The sequence below is a fragment of the Nipponia nippon genome, unplaced genomic scaffold (genome assembly GCF_047370975.1).
Source record: "Nipponia nippon isolate SJK-2023a ecotype South Korea unplaced genomic scaffold, ASM4737097v1 scaffold_1, whole genome shotgun sequence".
Lineage (NCBI taxonomy): Eukaryota > Metazoa > Chordata > Aves > Pelecaniformes > Threskiornithidae > Nipponia > Nipponia nippon.
In genome coordinates this window covers 125,335,861-125,354,348 of record NW_028262290.1, presented here as the reverse complement: position 1 = coordinate 125,354,348, position 18,488 = coordinate 125,335,861, and the positions used below count along the sequence as shown (strand labels likewise).

Genomic DNA, 18,488 nt, shown 5'->3' with positions numbered 1-18,488 from the left:
ACTCTGTCGAGACAGCAGCCGTGTGTGCCTGTGGACCACCTCGGGGTCCTCCCGCGGGAGGAACAGTGAAAACGCAAACTCGTATTCATTATCGTGATGCGCGGTGGTGACAGTCATTGTATTGTCGGCCGCTGGAGATACCGAGTAATTCGATAGGCGATCCCTCGACAGGCGGTGGAAACTGGTGGCACCGAGCCAAATTTGCCCCGGGTGAGGTCGGTGGGAATGCCGGTCCCTATTGTCCCTTCCCGAGTGGGTCCGGCACCTCCAGGGCGAGCCGCGGCAGCCCAGCGGGGCGGCCGGCTGCTGCCCGCGCCCACGCGTGGGCTGGGGGTGGCGGGTCGCTCCGGCCGAATTGCTTTTCTCCGTCGGGTGGGCAAGGGAGAGCGAGATCGACAGGGAAGGTTTCGGGGAGATGAGTAAAACGCCTCGCAAATACAATACGCTAGCAGCCCCGCCGGCGGAGCGCCTTTCCCGCAGACGGGCTCCCCATCAGGGGACTCGGGGGAAGGGAAAAAGAAAAAAAAAAAAAAAAAAAAAAAAATCCCTAATACCTTTGGAAAATCGAAGGGGTTTTTTTCGTGCTGTCGCTGCCAAGCCCCGAGCCCAAGATTTTGTTTTCTCTCCCAGCATGCGTTGATGACATCACGAAGTACCCCTTCTTTGTGTGTCAGTGATGTCACCAAGTGCAGTGTGGGGGACAATGGAATCCTGAACTCCGGGCGAGGGCGAGTGGGAAGCGGCTGCTCCTGCTGCTGGTTGAGGGCTGAGCCGGGGGAGGGAAGGGAAGACATAGCTGCTGCTTTAGGGCTGAAACAGGTGAGAGACGGGAAAGCTGCCGGGGATTCCTTTTGGCTGGCGGGGGGCGGGGGGGGCTTTGGGCTGGGCTCTTTTTTTTTTTTTTTCTTCTTTTTTTTTTTCTCTTATTGCTTTCCAACGGAGACAGGTGAGAAGTTGCTGCTGCCGCCGGAGGGACAAAGCAGGTGAGGCAGGGGAGAAGCTCTGGGGTTGAAACAGTTGTAAGAATAGGAGGAAAGCAAGCAGCCCCCCCCCGCCAAGCCTAATAACCCCCTCTCAGCCTTAAAAAAGCAGCCCCGGGCGCTTGCCCCCTCTCCCAGCCACCTGCCTCCACCGCGTCCCTCTGGGGCTCCCGCACGGAAGCAGGAGCGGAGCCGGGGAGGGCGTTTATCCCTCCCCCCCGACACCCCTGCAGATTACTTTCCAGAGGGTCTCCATTAAAAACTCCCGCCCCCCTCCGAGCGCCCCTTTCTTCCTTCACCCAGCACCCGCCGGAGGGGGGGCACGGGGACGGTGCGGCTGGGGCTGCCGGGATCCCCCCTCCATCCCCGGAGCGGGGCCTCCGCCGCCTGCCCCCCGGCCCCCGCTCCGTGCGAGGCGGCGGCGGGTGTCGCCCCGGCCCCGCCGCCCCCCAGCCCCGCTCGGCGGTGGGGGAGGCAGCCAGGGAAGCCATTGCCTGTTTAATAGTTGCTGTTGCAGCACTTCCGCTTCTCTCCCAGCGAGAGAGACACGAGTGGCCAGGCCCAGCCGCACCGAGGAGGAGCAGCCAGACACAAAGGGAGAGGTAGGGGGACGGGGCACCCCCCCGCCGCCCTCCCCGCCGTCCCCGGGGGCAGGGGCGAGGGGCAGGGCCGGCCGCGGCCCGGCGATGGGGCGGGAGGCGGCGGAGCCGGCGGGGCAGGGGGATCGCGCCCGGGGCTGTCAGGTACCGCTGTCCCCCCGGCCCCTCGCCGCCTGGCCCTGCGGGCCCGCGGCCGGGGGAGCTCGGCCGGGCCCCCCCGCCCCCGGCTCTCGCCCGGCGGAGGGGCGGCAGCGGGGGCGGCCCGGCGGGGGCCGGGGAGCTCTGCGGGGGGCCGGTGGCCCTGGGGGGGAGGCGGCCGTGTGCCGGCCCCCCGGCCCGCTGCTGCCCCGCCGCCGCTCGCCCCGGGCCCGCGGCTGCCCCCCTCGCTGCCACCCCAACTCTCCCGGGGCGCCCTGCCAGCCCCCCCATCCCTCCCGACGGCTTCTCGCCCCTCTCGGGTGCGGGCCTGCCCTCGGCAGCCCTCTGTGCTCGCCCTCCTCCCCTGTGCCCCCGAGGTGCCCGTATGGAACCGGGCTGCCTCCCCCCGGCACGCCGCCGCCCCCCTCCCAGCCGCCGGCCTCCCCAGGCCCTCGGCTCTCACCCCTCGTAGGCCCTGGCCCTTCCTTGCCTCCCCCCCCCCCCCCCCCTCCCCAGCACAGACGCTCTGTTCCCGTCCCCCTTTGCTGGCATGCCCCTCGATGCAGTGGGCCTCGGCGGGTCCCCTCCGTGCACCCCGCTCCATCCTTAGCTGTTCCCCTTCATTCCGCTCCTCCCTGTCGTCCCCGTCCCCGTGTGGTCCCTCGTCCCGTCCCCCCCCTCACTCCCAACACCCGATCCAGCAGGCAGGGGATATCCAGCAGGCAGGGGTTTCCCCGCCGCAGGTCCCAGATCCTCCTTCGGGGTCTCCCCACTGTTGCTAGTGATGCCCCACTTCCATTTTAGTGCTGGCGATGGTCACCCCCCAGCCCTGTCCCTTTTCGCCTCCCCCATGTGCCTCCCGGGAACCCAAGGGACCGGAGCTGTTCCATTTTTATCTCCTGCACCCCTAGGCTGGATAGTGGTGGGTGGTGATGGCTCCTCTGGTGTGTGCAGTTTGGGGGAGATTAGAAGGAATTGCTTTGAGCTTCCCTGATCCCTGCAGTCGTTCTCCTTCCAGTCTCCTCCTCTCATCTCGCACTTGCTTTCTGAGAGGAAGCTTTAAAAGTCCCTTTCCCCTTGCTCCTCGGCATTCCTAGTGCAGGGGAGGCTACTGCTCCTCCTGCGTCGACTGTAGGGCCTGAAGAAGAGAGGGAGACACGAGGGCCCTTTAAAAGGAGCATGACCCAAACACAGAGCGAGATTGTCAGGGGCCTTTCTCTGTGTGTTTGTGTTCACTGTTTGTTCCCCACGCCCCATGGTGTCTCCTCTCCAGGTTGGGGTGTGTGGTGGGGGGGTCGCTATGTCGGATGACGATTCGAGGGCCAGCACCAGCTCCTCCTCATCTTCATCCTCCAACCAACAGACAGAGAAAGAGACAAGCACGCCTAAGAAGAAGGAAAGCAAAGTCAGCATGAGTAAAAACTCTAAGCTGCTATCTACCAGTGCCAAGAGGTGAGGCTGCAGTCAGTTTTCTCACTGATTTGCTGCATCTTCTCTCCTTCCTCATTTTATTTTGCTCTGTTCCCCCGCTGCTCCCTTGCTGCTCCCGTTCCTCATCTCTAGCCCTTATGCTCAGCCTTTCCACACGAAGCTGCCATTGTCTCACTTTTTCAGTGTCTCGGTGCAGCGAGTGTCTGCCCAACTTCACTGCCCTCTGGTCTCTCTCCCTGCTTCTTTCTCTGTTCCCTCCCAAATATTTTCCTGTCTTTTCTTCCTCTGGGCTGTTATTCTGTCCCTCATTATTTCCACTGTCTTTTCCTTTTTCCTTATTAGCATCAGTTTTAGGGATGGTGTAGGATGGGCATGTAGGACCTTAATTCCTTCTCTGCTACTGGACACTGTATGGTCCTGAGTAAGGCATTGCATTTCAACGTCGGTTTCCCTCTCTGTAGGCTGGGATTGATCTAGAGTGGCTTTTTTCTTTCCAGGACTGCTTTGGGGATTAATTAATGTTTGTGAAGAGTTTTGAGTTTGCTTGCGCTGGGGGAGTGCACTCCAGTGCAATTGGTGTGATGTAGCCCCAAATCTTTTCCACCAAATATATTACTGTTTTTCTGTTTGCTCATCACTTATATTGAATTTTCTGTGTATGGCTGGATGTTGACTAGAATAAATAACCCACAGCAGGTCCACTTGTGGACATTCTGCTCTAAAATAACCTTTGCTCAAAGCACAGAGTGGGTTGGTTTTTTTTGAGAATGAAATTATTTTTATTCCGGAATAATTTCTACATGGGGGAGAGATGCCTGCATAGAATAGTAATTCCAGAACAGCTATGCCAGTCAGTTTTTTTCACCTGAATAGACTCTTGGAGCCACTCATTTTTTTAAAAAAATAAATTGTTACCCTTTCTTATTTATTCTGTGTTTCACCTGAATTCAGCACCATCCTGCTCCAGGGAGCTAAGCTGACAAATGGAAGTTTTCAAGCAAACTTGCAGTACTTCAGCAAGAATAATAAACCATCTCACTCAACAGCTTTTCCAAGCAGCACAGAGAGGTTGTATCTGGAGGTGTCAAAAGTGACTGGGGTTTTATGCAAATGCCCTGTCATCGCAACTAAGTTATCTGTGGCTTTGTAGAATTTAGGCAGTTTGGTTATTCCAGATCTCCACTCAGCAGGTTTCCATGGCAAACTGACATAGATAGTGGCAAGCGGTGTTTACATGTCGTGCCCTTAACTATTTTAAAAAGAAGATTGTAAACTGCCTAATATGAAAAGGCTGTGGTTCTCATGTATGACAAGTGGAAGAGAGGCAGAAGATGCTGGCTGAGCTTAACGGAGAAAGGAGGCAGACTGAGTGCTGGGTGGGGAAATCTGGAGGGGAAGCCTGAGTGACAGTAATGGGACTCCAGGGAAGGGGATGATAGCTGGTTGGGCGTTTTGTGGCAAAAGCAGCGTGAGCCCAGAATAGTCTGGGCAGGGAGGACAGGGTGTTGTCTGAACGCGGTGAAGCAAGGGAGCGTCTGGAGTCCTGAGGAAGGGGACGTGGGGATGTTGTGCGGCTATTGAGGGTGAAGAGAGGGGAGCATTGAAGCTGGCAGGAATGTGCAGGAGCCTCGGAAAGAGATATTCACCTTCCTTTAAGTGTCCTTGGGAATGGCGCAGTTATTCACTCCCTTGGGGCTGGTGTTTTTTCTCAGAATGGTGATGGGAAGCTGGGGGGAAGAGGGGGGGAGCCAATTTGGCGATGACTGTTTCTCTCAATCCAGCAAGACAAAATTCCTTTTCAAACTGCAGTTTCCTCCTAGCACTTGGTGCATCACGTTTGCAGAGGTTTTCCCTCATTTACAGGCTGGTTGGCAGAGTAAAGCAGGCAGGCTTTTCCACTGCCCCTGTGTGGTTGGCATCTTTATGGGAGCATACAACCCTGCCTGGGTTCAGTGCACAGTGCCTGTCTGCTTTTCTGACCGTCTCTGTAACAGGGTGCCTGTCCTGCTTCGTGTGTTTGGACTGGTGGGAGGCTGCAGCTGAGAGTGCCTCTCTCTTATGTAGTGTTGCAAACTCGCGGTGACAGTATGTCTGTAAGGCGTATGTGTTAACTGCTATCCCACACAGTGACTTACCTTTGTTTCTTCTTGCTTTTATTGCCACAGGATTCAGAAGGAATTGGCTGACATCACCTTAGATCCACCTCCCAACTGCAGGTTGGTGTCGATTCCTTCCCTGAGGAGGGTGGGGGAAGGTGAGGGACTGAAGTGTGCCTGTGTGTGTTGTAGCTGTCCTCGGAGGCTCTGGATGGAGCAGTGGAATGGCTGTTTAGGTGGCCGACAGTACTTTTGTGAATGCTTGGATGACATTAAGTAGTTTCCAGGTAGGGGGGCCTCCAGAGATTATATGTGTTTTGATACCAGTTTTCTGTTTGTTTTGGAGGTTGGTTTGTTTTTGGTTTTGTTTGTTTGTTTTTTAACAATTGCGTTTCAATCTGTTACACTGCTTTGTGTGTATGTTTCTGAAACTGGCCTATAAAGAAGAGCGTGAAAACTTTCTCCTTATTTGTTTTTTCTGGTTTATAAATCTAATGCCTGACTGCACTAATCTTATTTATATGAGAGTCCTGCCAAGGAAGCAGAGAATAGTAAAATGCTACGAGATTTTTAGCTCAGAGAGTTCTGTTGTGAACGGTAACTTACAGTGGAAGAGAAGCGTGAATTCATCACTCGGTGGGTGCCCTACAGGAGCACACATGTTAGCTGATGAAATAACAAGCAGGGATATTCTGTTGCCCTTTATAGAGCAGCTTGTTTTTAAGTATGTTTTAGAAACTTGTACCGTTTGTTTAAAACATCTAGCAGGTTGATTTGGTTCATTGCATGGTGACACGAGCCTCTTTGCATTTGGAGAGGAGACAGCAGTAGAGTAACATCTTTGGTTGCGGTTGTTCATTTGAGAGGAAAGTGGCTTTCGGTCTGATCTGTGTTAGGTGTAGTTGCCAAAGCACAGCTCTGTTCCTACCTTCTTGCTATGCCTGAGGTTTGAGGCCTTTTGATCTTGGTAATAGCAGAAATCAGAGAAAATTCTGTTTATAAATAACTAAGTTAGTCTTTTCGGTATTGAGCTGCCACCCACAAATGCACATGAACCTTTTTGTTGAAGCTTTTTGCTACTGTTAGTCTGCAGGGAGGCATTAGCACAGGAGTTAGCCTGACAGGTCCAGAGCCGCTCTTTCGGTACCAGTCCCAAGTATCATAATTAATGCAAGGAAGGATGGGACGAGGCATGTGAGTAGAGTTCTAGGCTGATACGAAGATTTTGGTGCTGTTTGGAGGATGACCGATGAACTGTAAAATCTTTAGCTGTGGCAATATTTTTTTTAGTGACAATAATGACTACCTGAATATTACAAGAGCTTCCAGCTCTTGGGCTGGAGGTGTCTGTCCTGTCTGCATCCTGGTTCTGTGTCAGGATGAAGTCCACATGCTTTCACCTCCTCCTCCCACCATAACCTGATTTTCATGGGAAAGAAACCCAGAAGCACAGCTCAGAAAGGCACTGTGGCTTGCTCTCTAGATAACTGAGTCTGGATGATCAAGCTGCTGGGACTGCAGTTTGAACTTCACAAACCTATCCAAAAGTTATGATAGTATATGAGTATGTCAGATTGCAGGTTTCATCTGAAGGTTTGAGTAAATAATATTAGAACCCTAATTTGTCCTTGTTTCAATTGTCATCATTCACAGGTAAAGATGAGCTAGCAGACTATCTGTCAAAATAGAATATGGTTTTGATTTTTCTTTCTTTAATTACATAGACCACTGAGGATAATGCACTTCAAGGCCCACATAGTAAGTTTGTGTTGTTTCAGCCTTTATAAATATTTCTAATGGTAAAAATTAGTTCATAGTACAAGTAGTGATGATCAATCGTCTCCCATAATGCAATTACAAGTATTCTGCATTCCTTCCAACCTTGAAATGAGTGACAGTGAAAGCTGGCAACTCTTGCAAATAATACGTGAAACTGGTGTAGTTGTTACTGTTTCTTAATATGTTGACAGGTAGGAAAATGTGAATGGAGGGGTTTGTGTGTGTGTGACCAAAGGAGTTTTGGTATTGCTCATCCTGGGGTGAAGTCATCCTACTTCAGTAAATATACTACTGAGAGTGAAGGAGAACAGATCTGCTTATGGCTAACGAGGATCCAATTGCACAGTCAAGCACTGGGAGTCTGCTCTTGTAGCAGCTGGTTTGGAAAAGGGTAGGCAGGTGCTGATTGCCACAACAGTGAGATGAGTTTCAACTATTGTAGTTACAGGGAAAGTTTCACCTCTTGTGGAAAAAGAAATAGAAATAGTCAGTTTGAGAGTGTGAGGAGATTAAGCAACGGAGAAACTCTGGTTGCTGCATGATGTTTAAGGTAGCCAAAATTTGCTCTGGGGAAGCCTGCTAACAGTGTCGCTGCTTTGCTTTATTTTTTTTTTTCCTTCGTATGAATTTTGTGAGCGTGCTGTGAGGGAGGTATTAAATGCATAGTTTGCGAACCTAGTTTCAATTTCCTGCTTCCGTGACTTTGCTTATCCTTACCTTTCCTCTGACCCCCAGCCCCTCATCTCTCTGCTGCCTTTGTGCCTCTACAGACATTTTTCAGGTGTCGCTGTGGGCGGGCAGTCCTTTCCTTTTAGGCATCTCACTCTCTCCTGCAAGACTAATCTCAAAACTTACTTATTCAGGGAGCTATGTATGATACCAGGTACTACCTATTCTGCTGTCAACTTTAGGGGTGACAAAGTCTCAGAAGTCACATTTGAAAATGTGCGTCCGAAACTGTATCCTGTGTTATGTTGGAAACGTCACATTCTTTTTTCTACTGGACGTTTGTTCTTATACCCCTCGCCACCATCTTTGTATTTTCCCCTGTTCTGTGCCGTGCCTGGTGTTTGATAGCAGTTCGTTGTTGTCCGTGCTTTAATTTTTGGCCTCGTTGCAAAGTGCTGTTCTTCTTCCAGTCTTATTGCAGTAATGGGAGTTCAAGATATTTAACGCATCCCAGAGCAGCTCTGCATATTGAAAGAAAAAGCTTTAGGTTGTAAATGATTTTTAGTAAGAACTGTTTTATTTTTCTTATAAAACAGTACATATAAGATGCAATTACAAATAATGAAAACCATTTGATATTTCAAACAAAATAGCTTAAAAACAAATGAGTTTCATTTTTATTTTTGTAACTTGCAGTGACCGTATTTTTATGTGTGTAACCCACAGATCAGCTGTTTAAAACAAACAAACAAACAAACAAAAAAACCCCACAACCCAGACAAAAAGCCAGACCCCAAACACACTCAACACCCTGTGACTGAACAGCTGCGTGGGTTTTACACACATGTGGGTAATATAAGGGGAAGTTTATCCCAGAACTTCCTCTCCCCTCAGTAGTTTCCTTGCTTCTGGTTTTCCATAGCTTGCCTGTGTCCCCCAAATGCTTCCCTGTGCTCGTCTCTCATTGACTGCTTCACCATCCCATGTAGTACCTTTGCCCCTCATGTCTCCCTCCCCAGGCTGTAATTTTGATTTTACGCAGGCTAGTACAGTTACTTGTGCAGAGATGCAGAATATGTGCATGGAAATGCAGTATACGTTTGGCCTGCATTCAAAGAGTAGATTTTTGGACTTGAAGACATTTTCTAAAGAGATACATTTAATACACTTTACAAATTTGTGGATTCCTGATGGAGGCAATGCTGTCCTCATAAGTGTCTTAGTGTAGTATATGTGTAGCGTTCGGCTACTTCTGAGTGGTTCTTACCTTTTCATCGTTTTTCGGTATGCTGGTGCTCTAGAGGCCTTTAATTTTCTGTTGTCTGCAAGATGATTTGACTTCTGATATTAATACTGAGTTATGAAACTTGTGGCTTTCAAGTTCAAAGGGTGGTTAGTGGTTAATACGAATTGGAGAATAACTGTTTGGACCTGAAGTATTTCAAATCTTTTAAGAGGGTACCTGGTGATTTCTTTTCCTACTTTTTGTTATATCAGAAAGTTATAACTCTTGTTTTAGAACTCAGAGAAGGTACCTAGAGACTTTGGACTTTTGGTCTTCTCTGTATGTTAGTGATAGAGGAGCGTGTCGTGTCTGTGCGTTGGGTCATGGAAGTCTGTGTCCGCGACTGTCTGCAGATGTCAAAATACGGTTCCATCTTGCTACGTAGGCAGACCTGATCTTTGTTTGTAGATAACACTTGTATTGTGCCAAAGCTTTCCTTCTGTCACTGTGACAAGATTTCTAAAGCTTTAACAGAAGTTAATTAAAGCTTTAAGTACTGTTTATTCTCTTTATGTCATTTATTTGACCTCTGTATCTAAGCATCTCCTGATAGTAAATCTGCTAATTGCTGTGAGGTTATGAAATAAATGTTTTTCCCCATTTTAGGGATGGGGAGTTGCAGCACACAAAAACCAAGTGACTTGTCCAAGGTCACGCAGGAAGTCTGTGGCGAAGTGGAGAAATGCATGTAAATCTCCTTTGTTTCAGGCTAACTCGCAGCTGAGCTGTTCTGCTGGAACTGTGTGCATCAGTTGCGTTACGAGCAGGGCTTTGAATTTGTGCTTTATTGGGTGTCTGGTATTGACTGTATGTAAGCATGGTAATTTAATGTTATTTTTCCCATCTGTGTAGAGGGACCAAAATGGATATTAACTAGAATTAATGTTTTTTAATCTTTCTTACCTAAACTGAAACAAGTTTGTCTCCACATGGCTCATTTAAGTCCATATAGGCAAGACCAGCTGTTATTTAAACAAAAATAATTTTCAAATCTTTACTGAATGCGGCATTTGCCTGCAAGGCTTACCATTGCTTTGGAGTGAAATGCTATTACCAATTCATTATTTAAATAATAATAAAATACAGTTGTGTTTCCTGGCTCCTTCAGCCCGGTTTTTGTAAATTCACAGAATAAGGACCAGATCTCCCGGGGAGTCTTGTGAAAGTTAACTGTCAGCACTTAATAAATATATGTCTCAGTATAGATGGTGGGGAGAAGTGCTCTCCACTATAATGTGTGGAATATTCATAGTTTTCAAAACTTTGCAATGCGGAATTAAGATTTCTTGGCTAGAGAGAAGTCTGCAGAAAATGTGTGGCTCAAAGGCTGGTTTGAACTCAATAGTTTCATATCCTAATTAATATATTTCATCTACATACCATGAAAATCTGGCATTTGTTTTGATTACATTTGTTTTTATGGTGCTTGTAATTTTTTGCAAATGTATCTCTCAATACCTCCAACTCCAATAATGCTTTGAGTGCTTCTGCTTTTAAATCTAGTGTATTATCTGACTGTCACTGTTAAACTATAATATTGGTGGTGTTTTTATTATTTTCATGCTTGGAATAGTCCTTCCTGAACATAGCCATTTTCTAGCATAAACTTTCTGGTCTTAGATTTTGTAATTAAAAATCTTACTGAAATTAAGATTTTTTTTTTTAATGTGCGCACTCAAATTATTAGAGCAAGAATGACACAAATACTGGGTTTTACTTCCTTGTAGAAATAAAACATGCAGATCACATTTAATGAAAATTATCGCTTGCAAAAGTGGTTTTAGCACTTCCCCCCCCCCCCCCCGCCCCCGTGTAGTTTCTCTGAAATCGAAGTGTTTTCTGTGAGAAGTTTCCAGCCGTAGGATAGGAAGGACCTTCGTAATTAGTGCTGTGTGTAGTTGAAAAATATCTTTTGTCATATAAACTACCAGTGGTTCAGCATTCCCTCCCCCCTTTGTTTGGCACATGATCCCTGGAGAAATAACTCTTCCTTTTGGAATGGTGTATTAACTAATTTAGAGATCCTCCACAGCTGTGTATGGTCTAGCTTGCAAACCATAAAAATAATACCATTTCCACCCTCGGTGAATTTGAAGTATGTGTAGGTAGCAGCTCCTGCAGGCAAAGTCCTCTGCCTGACATACTCAGACAATAGATGGACAGGAGCAGCTTCTTTACTTTGGATTGATTAGTTAATATTACAGGAATTCACCTTTCTGAAGATAGTCCTGTTTTTATTTATTGGCTCCCTTTAAAAATCAGAAGCGTTTTGATGGCCAGGCTGCTCGGACGCTGTGGCAGGAGCTGGCTGATGCTGTGGTAGATTTTGTTTGGCACATCCTGGCTCAGTAATTCCCAAGTGAACTGCATTCTGTGCTCTCGCATGCCAAACATCGGACGATGAATCTTGAGAGCGGCTGTGAAATTGTATCATGGCTAAGAACAAAGAGGATTGAAATCCCTTCTGTGCGCACTCTTGTATACCACTTAATTTTATTATTTGACTTTCAGCTTTGCCGCCCTTGGAGGGCACTGTGCAACTGTGTTTATGATGCTGCGTGTATGTTTTATCTGACAAATTCTAATATTTCCTCTTGGTTATGCAGTCTTTAATTTGGTTTCGGTTCAGTTGTATTCCAGCTCCGTCTGTAGATTTTTACATTGGATATGTGTATAGCAGCAGGTTGTATGTCTGGTTTTGTTCTAAGAAATATTCATGAGATATATATATACATATATATTACTTTATAGACATAAATGGGAAACACTGCGTGGAGTATTTATACTTTAAGGGCTTGAATCTATCTTGTCTTTTTATATGAAGACAAAATTAACCACAGAGAACTGGCCAGTCTAGGGGATTGAGAAAGTGACAGCGGATGGTTTTGTGTTTGAGGATTTCAACAAGGGCAGGTTGCTAGCGACTGAGAGCTTTGTGGTTTCTGAAGAATAGGTTGGTCTTGAGAGCCGGTAAGATGCTGGGTGACAAGACGTTAACTTTGGCCTCGCTGTTGAAGGGGGTTGTGCTGGGAACGGAGACAGAGCTCACCTGCACCGGTACAGGTTATGTCGATGGATTAAGGTTATTGAATGAGTTAGTGCATAGCGAAACTTCTGCAGGCTCTGCCTGCACTCTTCTGTAATTGTACCTGACAGACCAGCCTTCCATACAGCACCTCTCTAGAAGTATTTAATATACTAAACAAAAAGAAGATATCATTTTACGTGAATGGGTTAAGAGATTATTGCACATCTGTGCAGACTTGCTCATCACATACAAAGTTAAGGGCTATGCTTTCTCCACCAAAGAAAGTGCTTTAAACTAAGTGAAATTAATGATGTAATTCAGTCATTACAGTAGAATCTTGCCAATCTGTACATTTATTTGAATGAAATAAGTTTATACTTATTTTTCACTCTGAGGCTTAACAGTGGAGGTCTAAATACTGACTTCATTATTTTACAAGATGAACTAGAGAACATGTATTGTCAAGTACTATAAATAAACTACAACTGTCAAAATAAACACTGCACACTCTGGAATTCAGAGGGGTTTTCTTGTTTCTGTTGCCAATTTGCAAATTTCAGCCATGTGCGGTTGGTCTTCCAAGGCATTTGTGGAAAGTATAATGGTTAATACAGTGCATTTAATACATATTTTCTGTGCATGAGGGGCTAATTGACATTACCAGGAGAATATATCACAGATATGTATGCTTAACTTGCAAGAACCAATATGCAATGTTCTGTTCTTTATTAACCTGGACTCCCTGGGATGGGAGGTGGTGGAGAAAAGGAGAGTGGGGCATGCAGATTGTAGCTCAGGGCAGATGTAGTGTTTGATTCCTCAGACTCCTTCCAGTCTCTTCCATGATTTCACAACTGAAAATATAGATCAGGTAAGATTAAGTTGAGCTGTTCTGAGAACTGGGTCCAGGCCAAGTTTTGGCAGTTCATTTGTTTAAGAGAAAATACAAAGTAATTGGATTAAAGAGGCTGTACGATTAATGAGGTAGTGTCCTGTTAAATTTCTTTGTTTCTCTATTTCTGTAAATCAGTGCAGAACTGAGGGCTTGATTCCTCCAAAGGCTTCACCTTTTAGAGTCAAAAGTTAGTGTAAACTAAATCAGCATGTTAGATGTATTTTGCACTTTCTTTGTATCAGTGCAATGATTATTTAAGAGATTAGAGAAATGCAATTCTCTAATCTTTCCCTGTGGAGCTGCTGGACTTGCTGGAAGCACAGAGAATCTTGAACTGGTACTGAGAATTGTAAAGGCAGTAGTAAATGCTGTGGACTAGAGGGCAGATGCTTCCTGAGGCAGGTGGACTGCTAATATTTAATGTTATTTCTGCTATGGGTATCTGAGCAATAGGTTTTTGCCATTGAAACTAATTCCTGTGTCTATTAAGAAGAAATCAGGAGAGGGGTCTTTGAGTCGTCTTTTTCTTTCTTTCTTTTGATGGCTATGATCCTACAGAGAGTTGCACACAGGGGTGAAAAGACCCACAACATTAAAAATAATTAATTCTGAAGGCGAAGGCATCTTTTCAAAATAAATGAATTGATGAAAAGAAGAAAAATACTTCTGGTATGGACTCAGAACTTTGCCAGTTTTTGGAGACAGCAGCAAAGCTTCAGGGCAGTAGTGATCATTACAAAGGAATCCTGTCAGGGTAACTGTCTCAAAGGGTTTGCGTGCAGTTTGACTATCTTCACTGAAATTTTAAGGTGCTAATTTAGGTGATGACTGTTATGGATATGTCATATGTTTGAAATTTTCAAGTGGACAACTTCTAGAAATTTTCAGTGCGTTATTTGGTATTATGAACAAGTGTATACTGCTCAGAGAAGTGGCCTGTAAGTGGTGGAGGAAATGCAATATATTTAATTAGAGCAGCGTTTAACTGCTGCAGATGGTTTTGAAAGATTGCTAAAATGCACACTGTTGTAGTAACAGAGTTTGAAAGCAATTATATCAATACTGTAGTGTACCACAAAAGGTCATTTCACCAGAAGTTTCTGATCAATCAAGCTGATTGTTGTAATATGCTGCATTTGCACATTATTTCCTGTATGTCTTGGTAACCTTTTTAAGGGAGATAAATTAGGTGATGCATGCAGGCATTTATAGTTGGTGTCCTCCTTGACTTCCTTGTAAGTTGTTCATCAATAAGAATTGTCTAGTTTTGTTTTTGATGGGGTAATTCTCAATTTGAGAATCTCATATTTTGTAAGTGCTTTGGCTTCTGATAAAAGTATTTATGCCTACTTACACTTGGGGGTCTGTGGGAGAGAGGGAAAAGACTGAAAGCTTTAAATAGCTGTGCCAAATAAAATCTCAAAATATCATGAATCTAGAGTTCTCCATTGCATTAAAGCTGTGGCTGTACTTCCCTTCCTACTTCAAATCGAACTTCAACAGCACCCTCCTGATCTAGGAAATCGAGCAAGAAGATGTGTAGTGGTGACAAGAGTGACCTAGGATATCTAGGTTTTGAGTGTAACTACTGTCAGGCCTTCAGCTGCCCTGCTGCTTGTCTTTTAGTTGCATCCCAGGATTGAAGTCTCTAGTGAAATGTTAATACTTTCTTTAGAATAGCATTTTTCCAATTTTTTCCACCCCCTCACTCCTGTTTATGAGGTTAATCAGGTTGCAGGCACTGGTAGGACTGAAAGAATGAATGAGTTCCAGGTGAGGAATGGAAAAAGACATAAAACCACTTGAGCCAGAAGGTTGTTAGGTTCCTATGGACAGCAAGGTTGTGCAAGGCATTAATGGTGACTGTAAGGGACAGCAGAGAGAGATGGCCCATCAAGGTGGCAGAGGCAGTTTTGCACTTGCTGAAACACTTGCAGCAAAGGTGGAAGCAGAGACAGACTGATTCTTTGTCTGCTCCAGCAATTTAGCTCTGCTTTCTTATTTCCTTCTATAAGGAGCAGAAGAGACAGGGCATCCTCCTCTTGAATGAATGGGGAGGGCCATCCATGGGCCAACCTCTTCTTAAGCATGCGAGAATTTTTAAAACAGGCAAGCATGAAAGCTGCAACAATAGTTTTTGCTGTGCTGCTTGCGTTACACCCCACCTGGGAGGTAAAATATTCATATAGCAATAAAGTCAACGTGTTTATACAGTCTTACACTGTTTACAACGCTCTGTAAATCAAGAAGGCACAACCAACTATACCTTGAAAAATACATGTAACAAGTGCCCAGCTGTGTCTTTGCAGGCCGCCTTGAACTGCCGCATGAGCCACGTGCGGCTCTTGAGCCACGGGCTGTCCTCCTATATCTTCAGAAGTGCATGAGCAAGATGTGAAAAAACAACAGTGAGGAATGGGAGAAGAACATTAGGGGAGTGATAGCAAGAAAGGAGCAGAGGGAGAGAAAGGCAGGCATAGAAATAGAGAGAGGGGGCAGAAGGGGGAGAGAGAAACAAGTAAGCAAGCAAAACAAGGTAGGAAAGTTAAAAGAAATCACTTGAAACTTAATCAATCCCAATCAAGTAGACTAGTATTAAAGATAGGAAGATGCAAATTTGATTTGTTGAAGGCCCTGTGAACCTGCATCTCCCAAAGGAGATCACCTTGCTTTTGTAGCTACTGGAAGAGAAGCGTAACAAGAACTGTTATTCAGTAAATTCCATAATACTAGAAACAGAGATATTCACTGAAACTGTTACAAGATTATTTTAGAACAGATTAAGTCCTTCTGCCCAGTAGGCAGTGGAGTTCTGGAAGCTGTTCCTGCAGGAGGTCATGGAGGCAGATAGTATCAGCACACTCAAAAATGAGCTGAACAAATTCATGGGCAACAGATCCATAAACAGACTGGAAGAGAAAAGTCAGGGATGTACCCTTTAGCATCCCTAATCCAGTGGCTGTGGATGCTGCGGGCATACGAGGGGAATGGATTGTTTCCTTGTTCCACTTGACATCACTTTTAGCCACGTGAAATGTTCAACTTCTGCCCTTTATTGAACAGTTCTTGCCTCTCATCTTTTTATGCTTTGCCATTTAAAGCAAGCTGTCATTTCCTGTCCCTCAGCCACTTCTCCTTGCTTTTGTGAAGGGTTAACCTTCATGCGTTTGTCTTGCTGAATTTAGACTGTGAAATTTTCAGGGCAAAGGACTTCTTTCATTTTTGTCTGTGTTTGCAGAGTGGTATGTAAATTTCCAGCTATGTTTAAATGTTCTTTAATAATAAAGTAGGTTTAGTCCTTGGGCTTGTAGATCTTTCCCTATCCCCTCTTCCCCAAAAAATGAAGTTCAGCTTATGTTGCGACATTGTGGTTTTTTTCCTTATCTGATTGAGGTAAATAAGCGAGTTGTTTTATTCAGCAGCTATTGTATTATCTTGAATATATGATTTGGTTATTTTCCGGTTTTATGCACATCAAGGTTATCACAGCTGTTACTTTGTGATACTACTACATTGTAATAGGATAATGTGTTTTGAGATATATTAGTGTTGGGGTTTTTTGTTTGTTTTTTTGTTTGTTTGTTTTTTTTCCTGGATAGTGGCAGAGAAATAATAAAGGTGTCCAACAGCTAATCTCTTTCTTTGCTGTCTTTTGTACTCCTACTTCACCTTCCACCTCAATAACTAGGAGGACTGTAGCTATTTGTTAGGGAAATATTAGTTAAATTGTAGAGCTATTACATGTGCTGAGACATTCCAATTTAAAGTACTTAGTATTCAGTGTGTGTACTTAACTCCTAATGACTATAAATATTATGTTACACTTAAGGTTTTGCAATGTATTAGTTATGTCTTGTACATTGTTTTTTTTTTTCCACAGAAAATGCAAATTTTCTAACCTGCAGACAGTGCAAGCTGTAGTTTCTACATGGCTTTACAAGGATTTTTGCTTTGCTTTTCATAGTGAAGTCTTATTTATGAGGAGATGTAAAGTTCAGACAAATAATTTAGCGTTGAGATTGTTCAGGTCCATGTTTCGCTGCAGTGCTAAGTAGCACAGAACTAGCCATGTAGGATATATTTAATAACTAGTACTGGATTTTGTCAGGAAAGAAAAATAGGGATTGGATAGTGGAGCCTTTGTATGGTAACACTTTGCAGTGGGGATGCGATGAACTGGCAGGGTCCAGCCGTAAGCTGTAGCAGCAGAGTAAAGGGCTGAGGGTAAATGGGGATGTGATGTGACCTCTCTCATGGCTGGCTGAACAGCTGGATGGGATTTGTTAGTGATTCACAGCTTGGCTTAAAGAGACATAAGGAAGGAGTGCCGATTGGGGTCTGGATCTGGGAAGGAGACTTGTTTGTTACCTTGTGAATTCTGTTCTATTTGCAGCGGTCTTCATCGATTAAGAACAAATGGGGAAAAAAAGGATGGAGCTAGAGTTGATGGCTGAACTATGAGACACTAGGAAAGAGTGAAAATATAGGGTGGGGTTAGATGTGACCCTTAAAAGCGGAGAACAACAGGGAAAAAAAATGCATTTTGCCAGGTACCTTTCCAGTAGTAAACCTGCCAGTCTCTTGCACAGATTCTCACCTCTGTACTTCTTTCCTAGGCTCTTTCTTCATTATAATCCAATGTGTCCCAAGTCACCAGTATGGTGTAAGCTCTGTAAAAGAAAGCTAGTGTGCTTGTTCTGGCCCATGGAGCTGGGACTCTTTCTGCAAACCATCTCAGGCTTGTAAGGAGCGGTGCTAGTGTCTTCTGCCTCCTTATCCTGCTGAGCTGAGCAGGTTCTAGCCCCTTCTCTTTCCTGATGGCTGCACTGATCCTTCAGCAGTAAGCCATTACATCTGTCAAAGTCTGCATCCTGTGCCTGCAGGCAACTGAAGAGGCAAGGTTCTCCCATTGACAGAGAGAAAATGTTTATGAGGAATTAAAAAATAAACAGACAAACCCTTTCTTGTTGTATTAATTTACTTGCAAATGAAGTATCAGTGATCAGCTAAACTACTGAATGTGTATATAGATTTTTTTTTTTTAATTGCTTAAGTATTTGGATCACGAATCAGAGGAGCTTGATGAAAGGGAAAGAGGAAAGTGCTTTTAAAGTACTTAAATGGTCAATTGGGATAATCCTGAGTGAAAAGTAACACAGGAATTTGTCATCTTTCTTTATGTAGTACTCCTTGGTCATTGGAAAAGTGTATTTTATTATCTTGAACGGTTTCTAGTCAAGAGGATGCATCTAAACTTCACTTTGGGGTTATGAGGACATTTGACATGTGCAGTAGGTGAGCCTGTATGAGTGTTTACACAGCAGACAGCTGTACACGAGGCAAATGCAAGATTCTTTGGTCAGTATTTTTAATAATCTTTCTGTCATGTACACATTGAATGACACATCTGGAAAGTCATCTAGTTGCTGTTTTAGCAAATGGTCTCTTTTTAGAGGGAGAAACTCGTTTTCTGGATGTTAAAATAGTAATGGAACTGTGATGTTTGCTTAGATTGGCTTTCCTGGAAGATAATGTGTCATATCCTAATGACACACTAGGTCAAATGCTAAGTTTCAGTCCTTGCTGAA

General features: G+C 45.0%; 1 protein-coding gene across 5 annotated transcripts in view; it reads left to right on the top strand.

Annotated features, from left to right (window-relative positions):
• Positions 1–639: 639 nt before the first annotated feature.
• UBE2E1 (ubiquitin conjugating enzyme E2 E1) overlaps positions 640–18,488 on the top strand; it is a 46,338-nt gene continuing 28,489 nt past the window's right edge. Inside the window, exons 1-3 of one of the 5 annotated variants that reach the window (XM_087771429.1) lie at positions 640–819; positions 3,081–3,169; positions 5,314–5,364. In XM_087771429.1, coding sequence (XP_087627555.1) covers positions 640–819; positions 3,081–3,169; positions 5,314–5,364 — 320 coding nt within the window. Of the gene's footprint in view, positions 820–964; positions 984–1,482; positions 1,583–2,990; positions 3,170–5,313; positions 5,365–18,488 lie in introns of those variants that run through there. The other 4 variants (XM_087771462.1, XM_087771452.1, XM_087771445.1 and 1 more) reach the window with 4 other exon arrangements.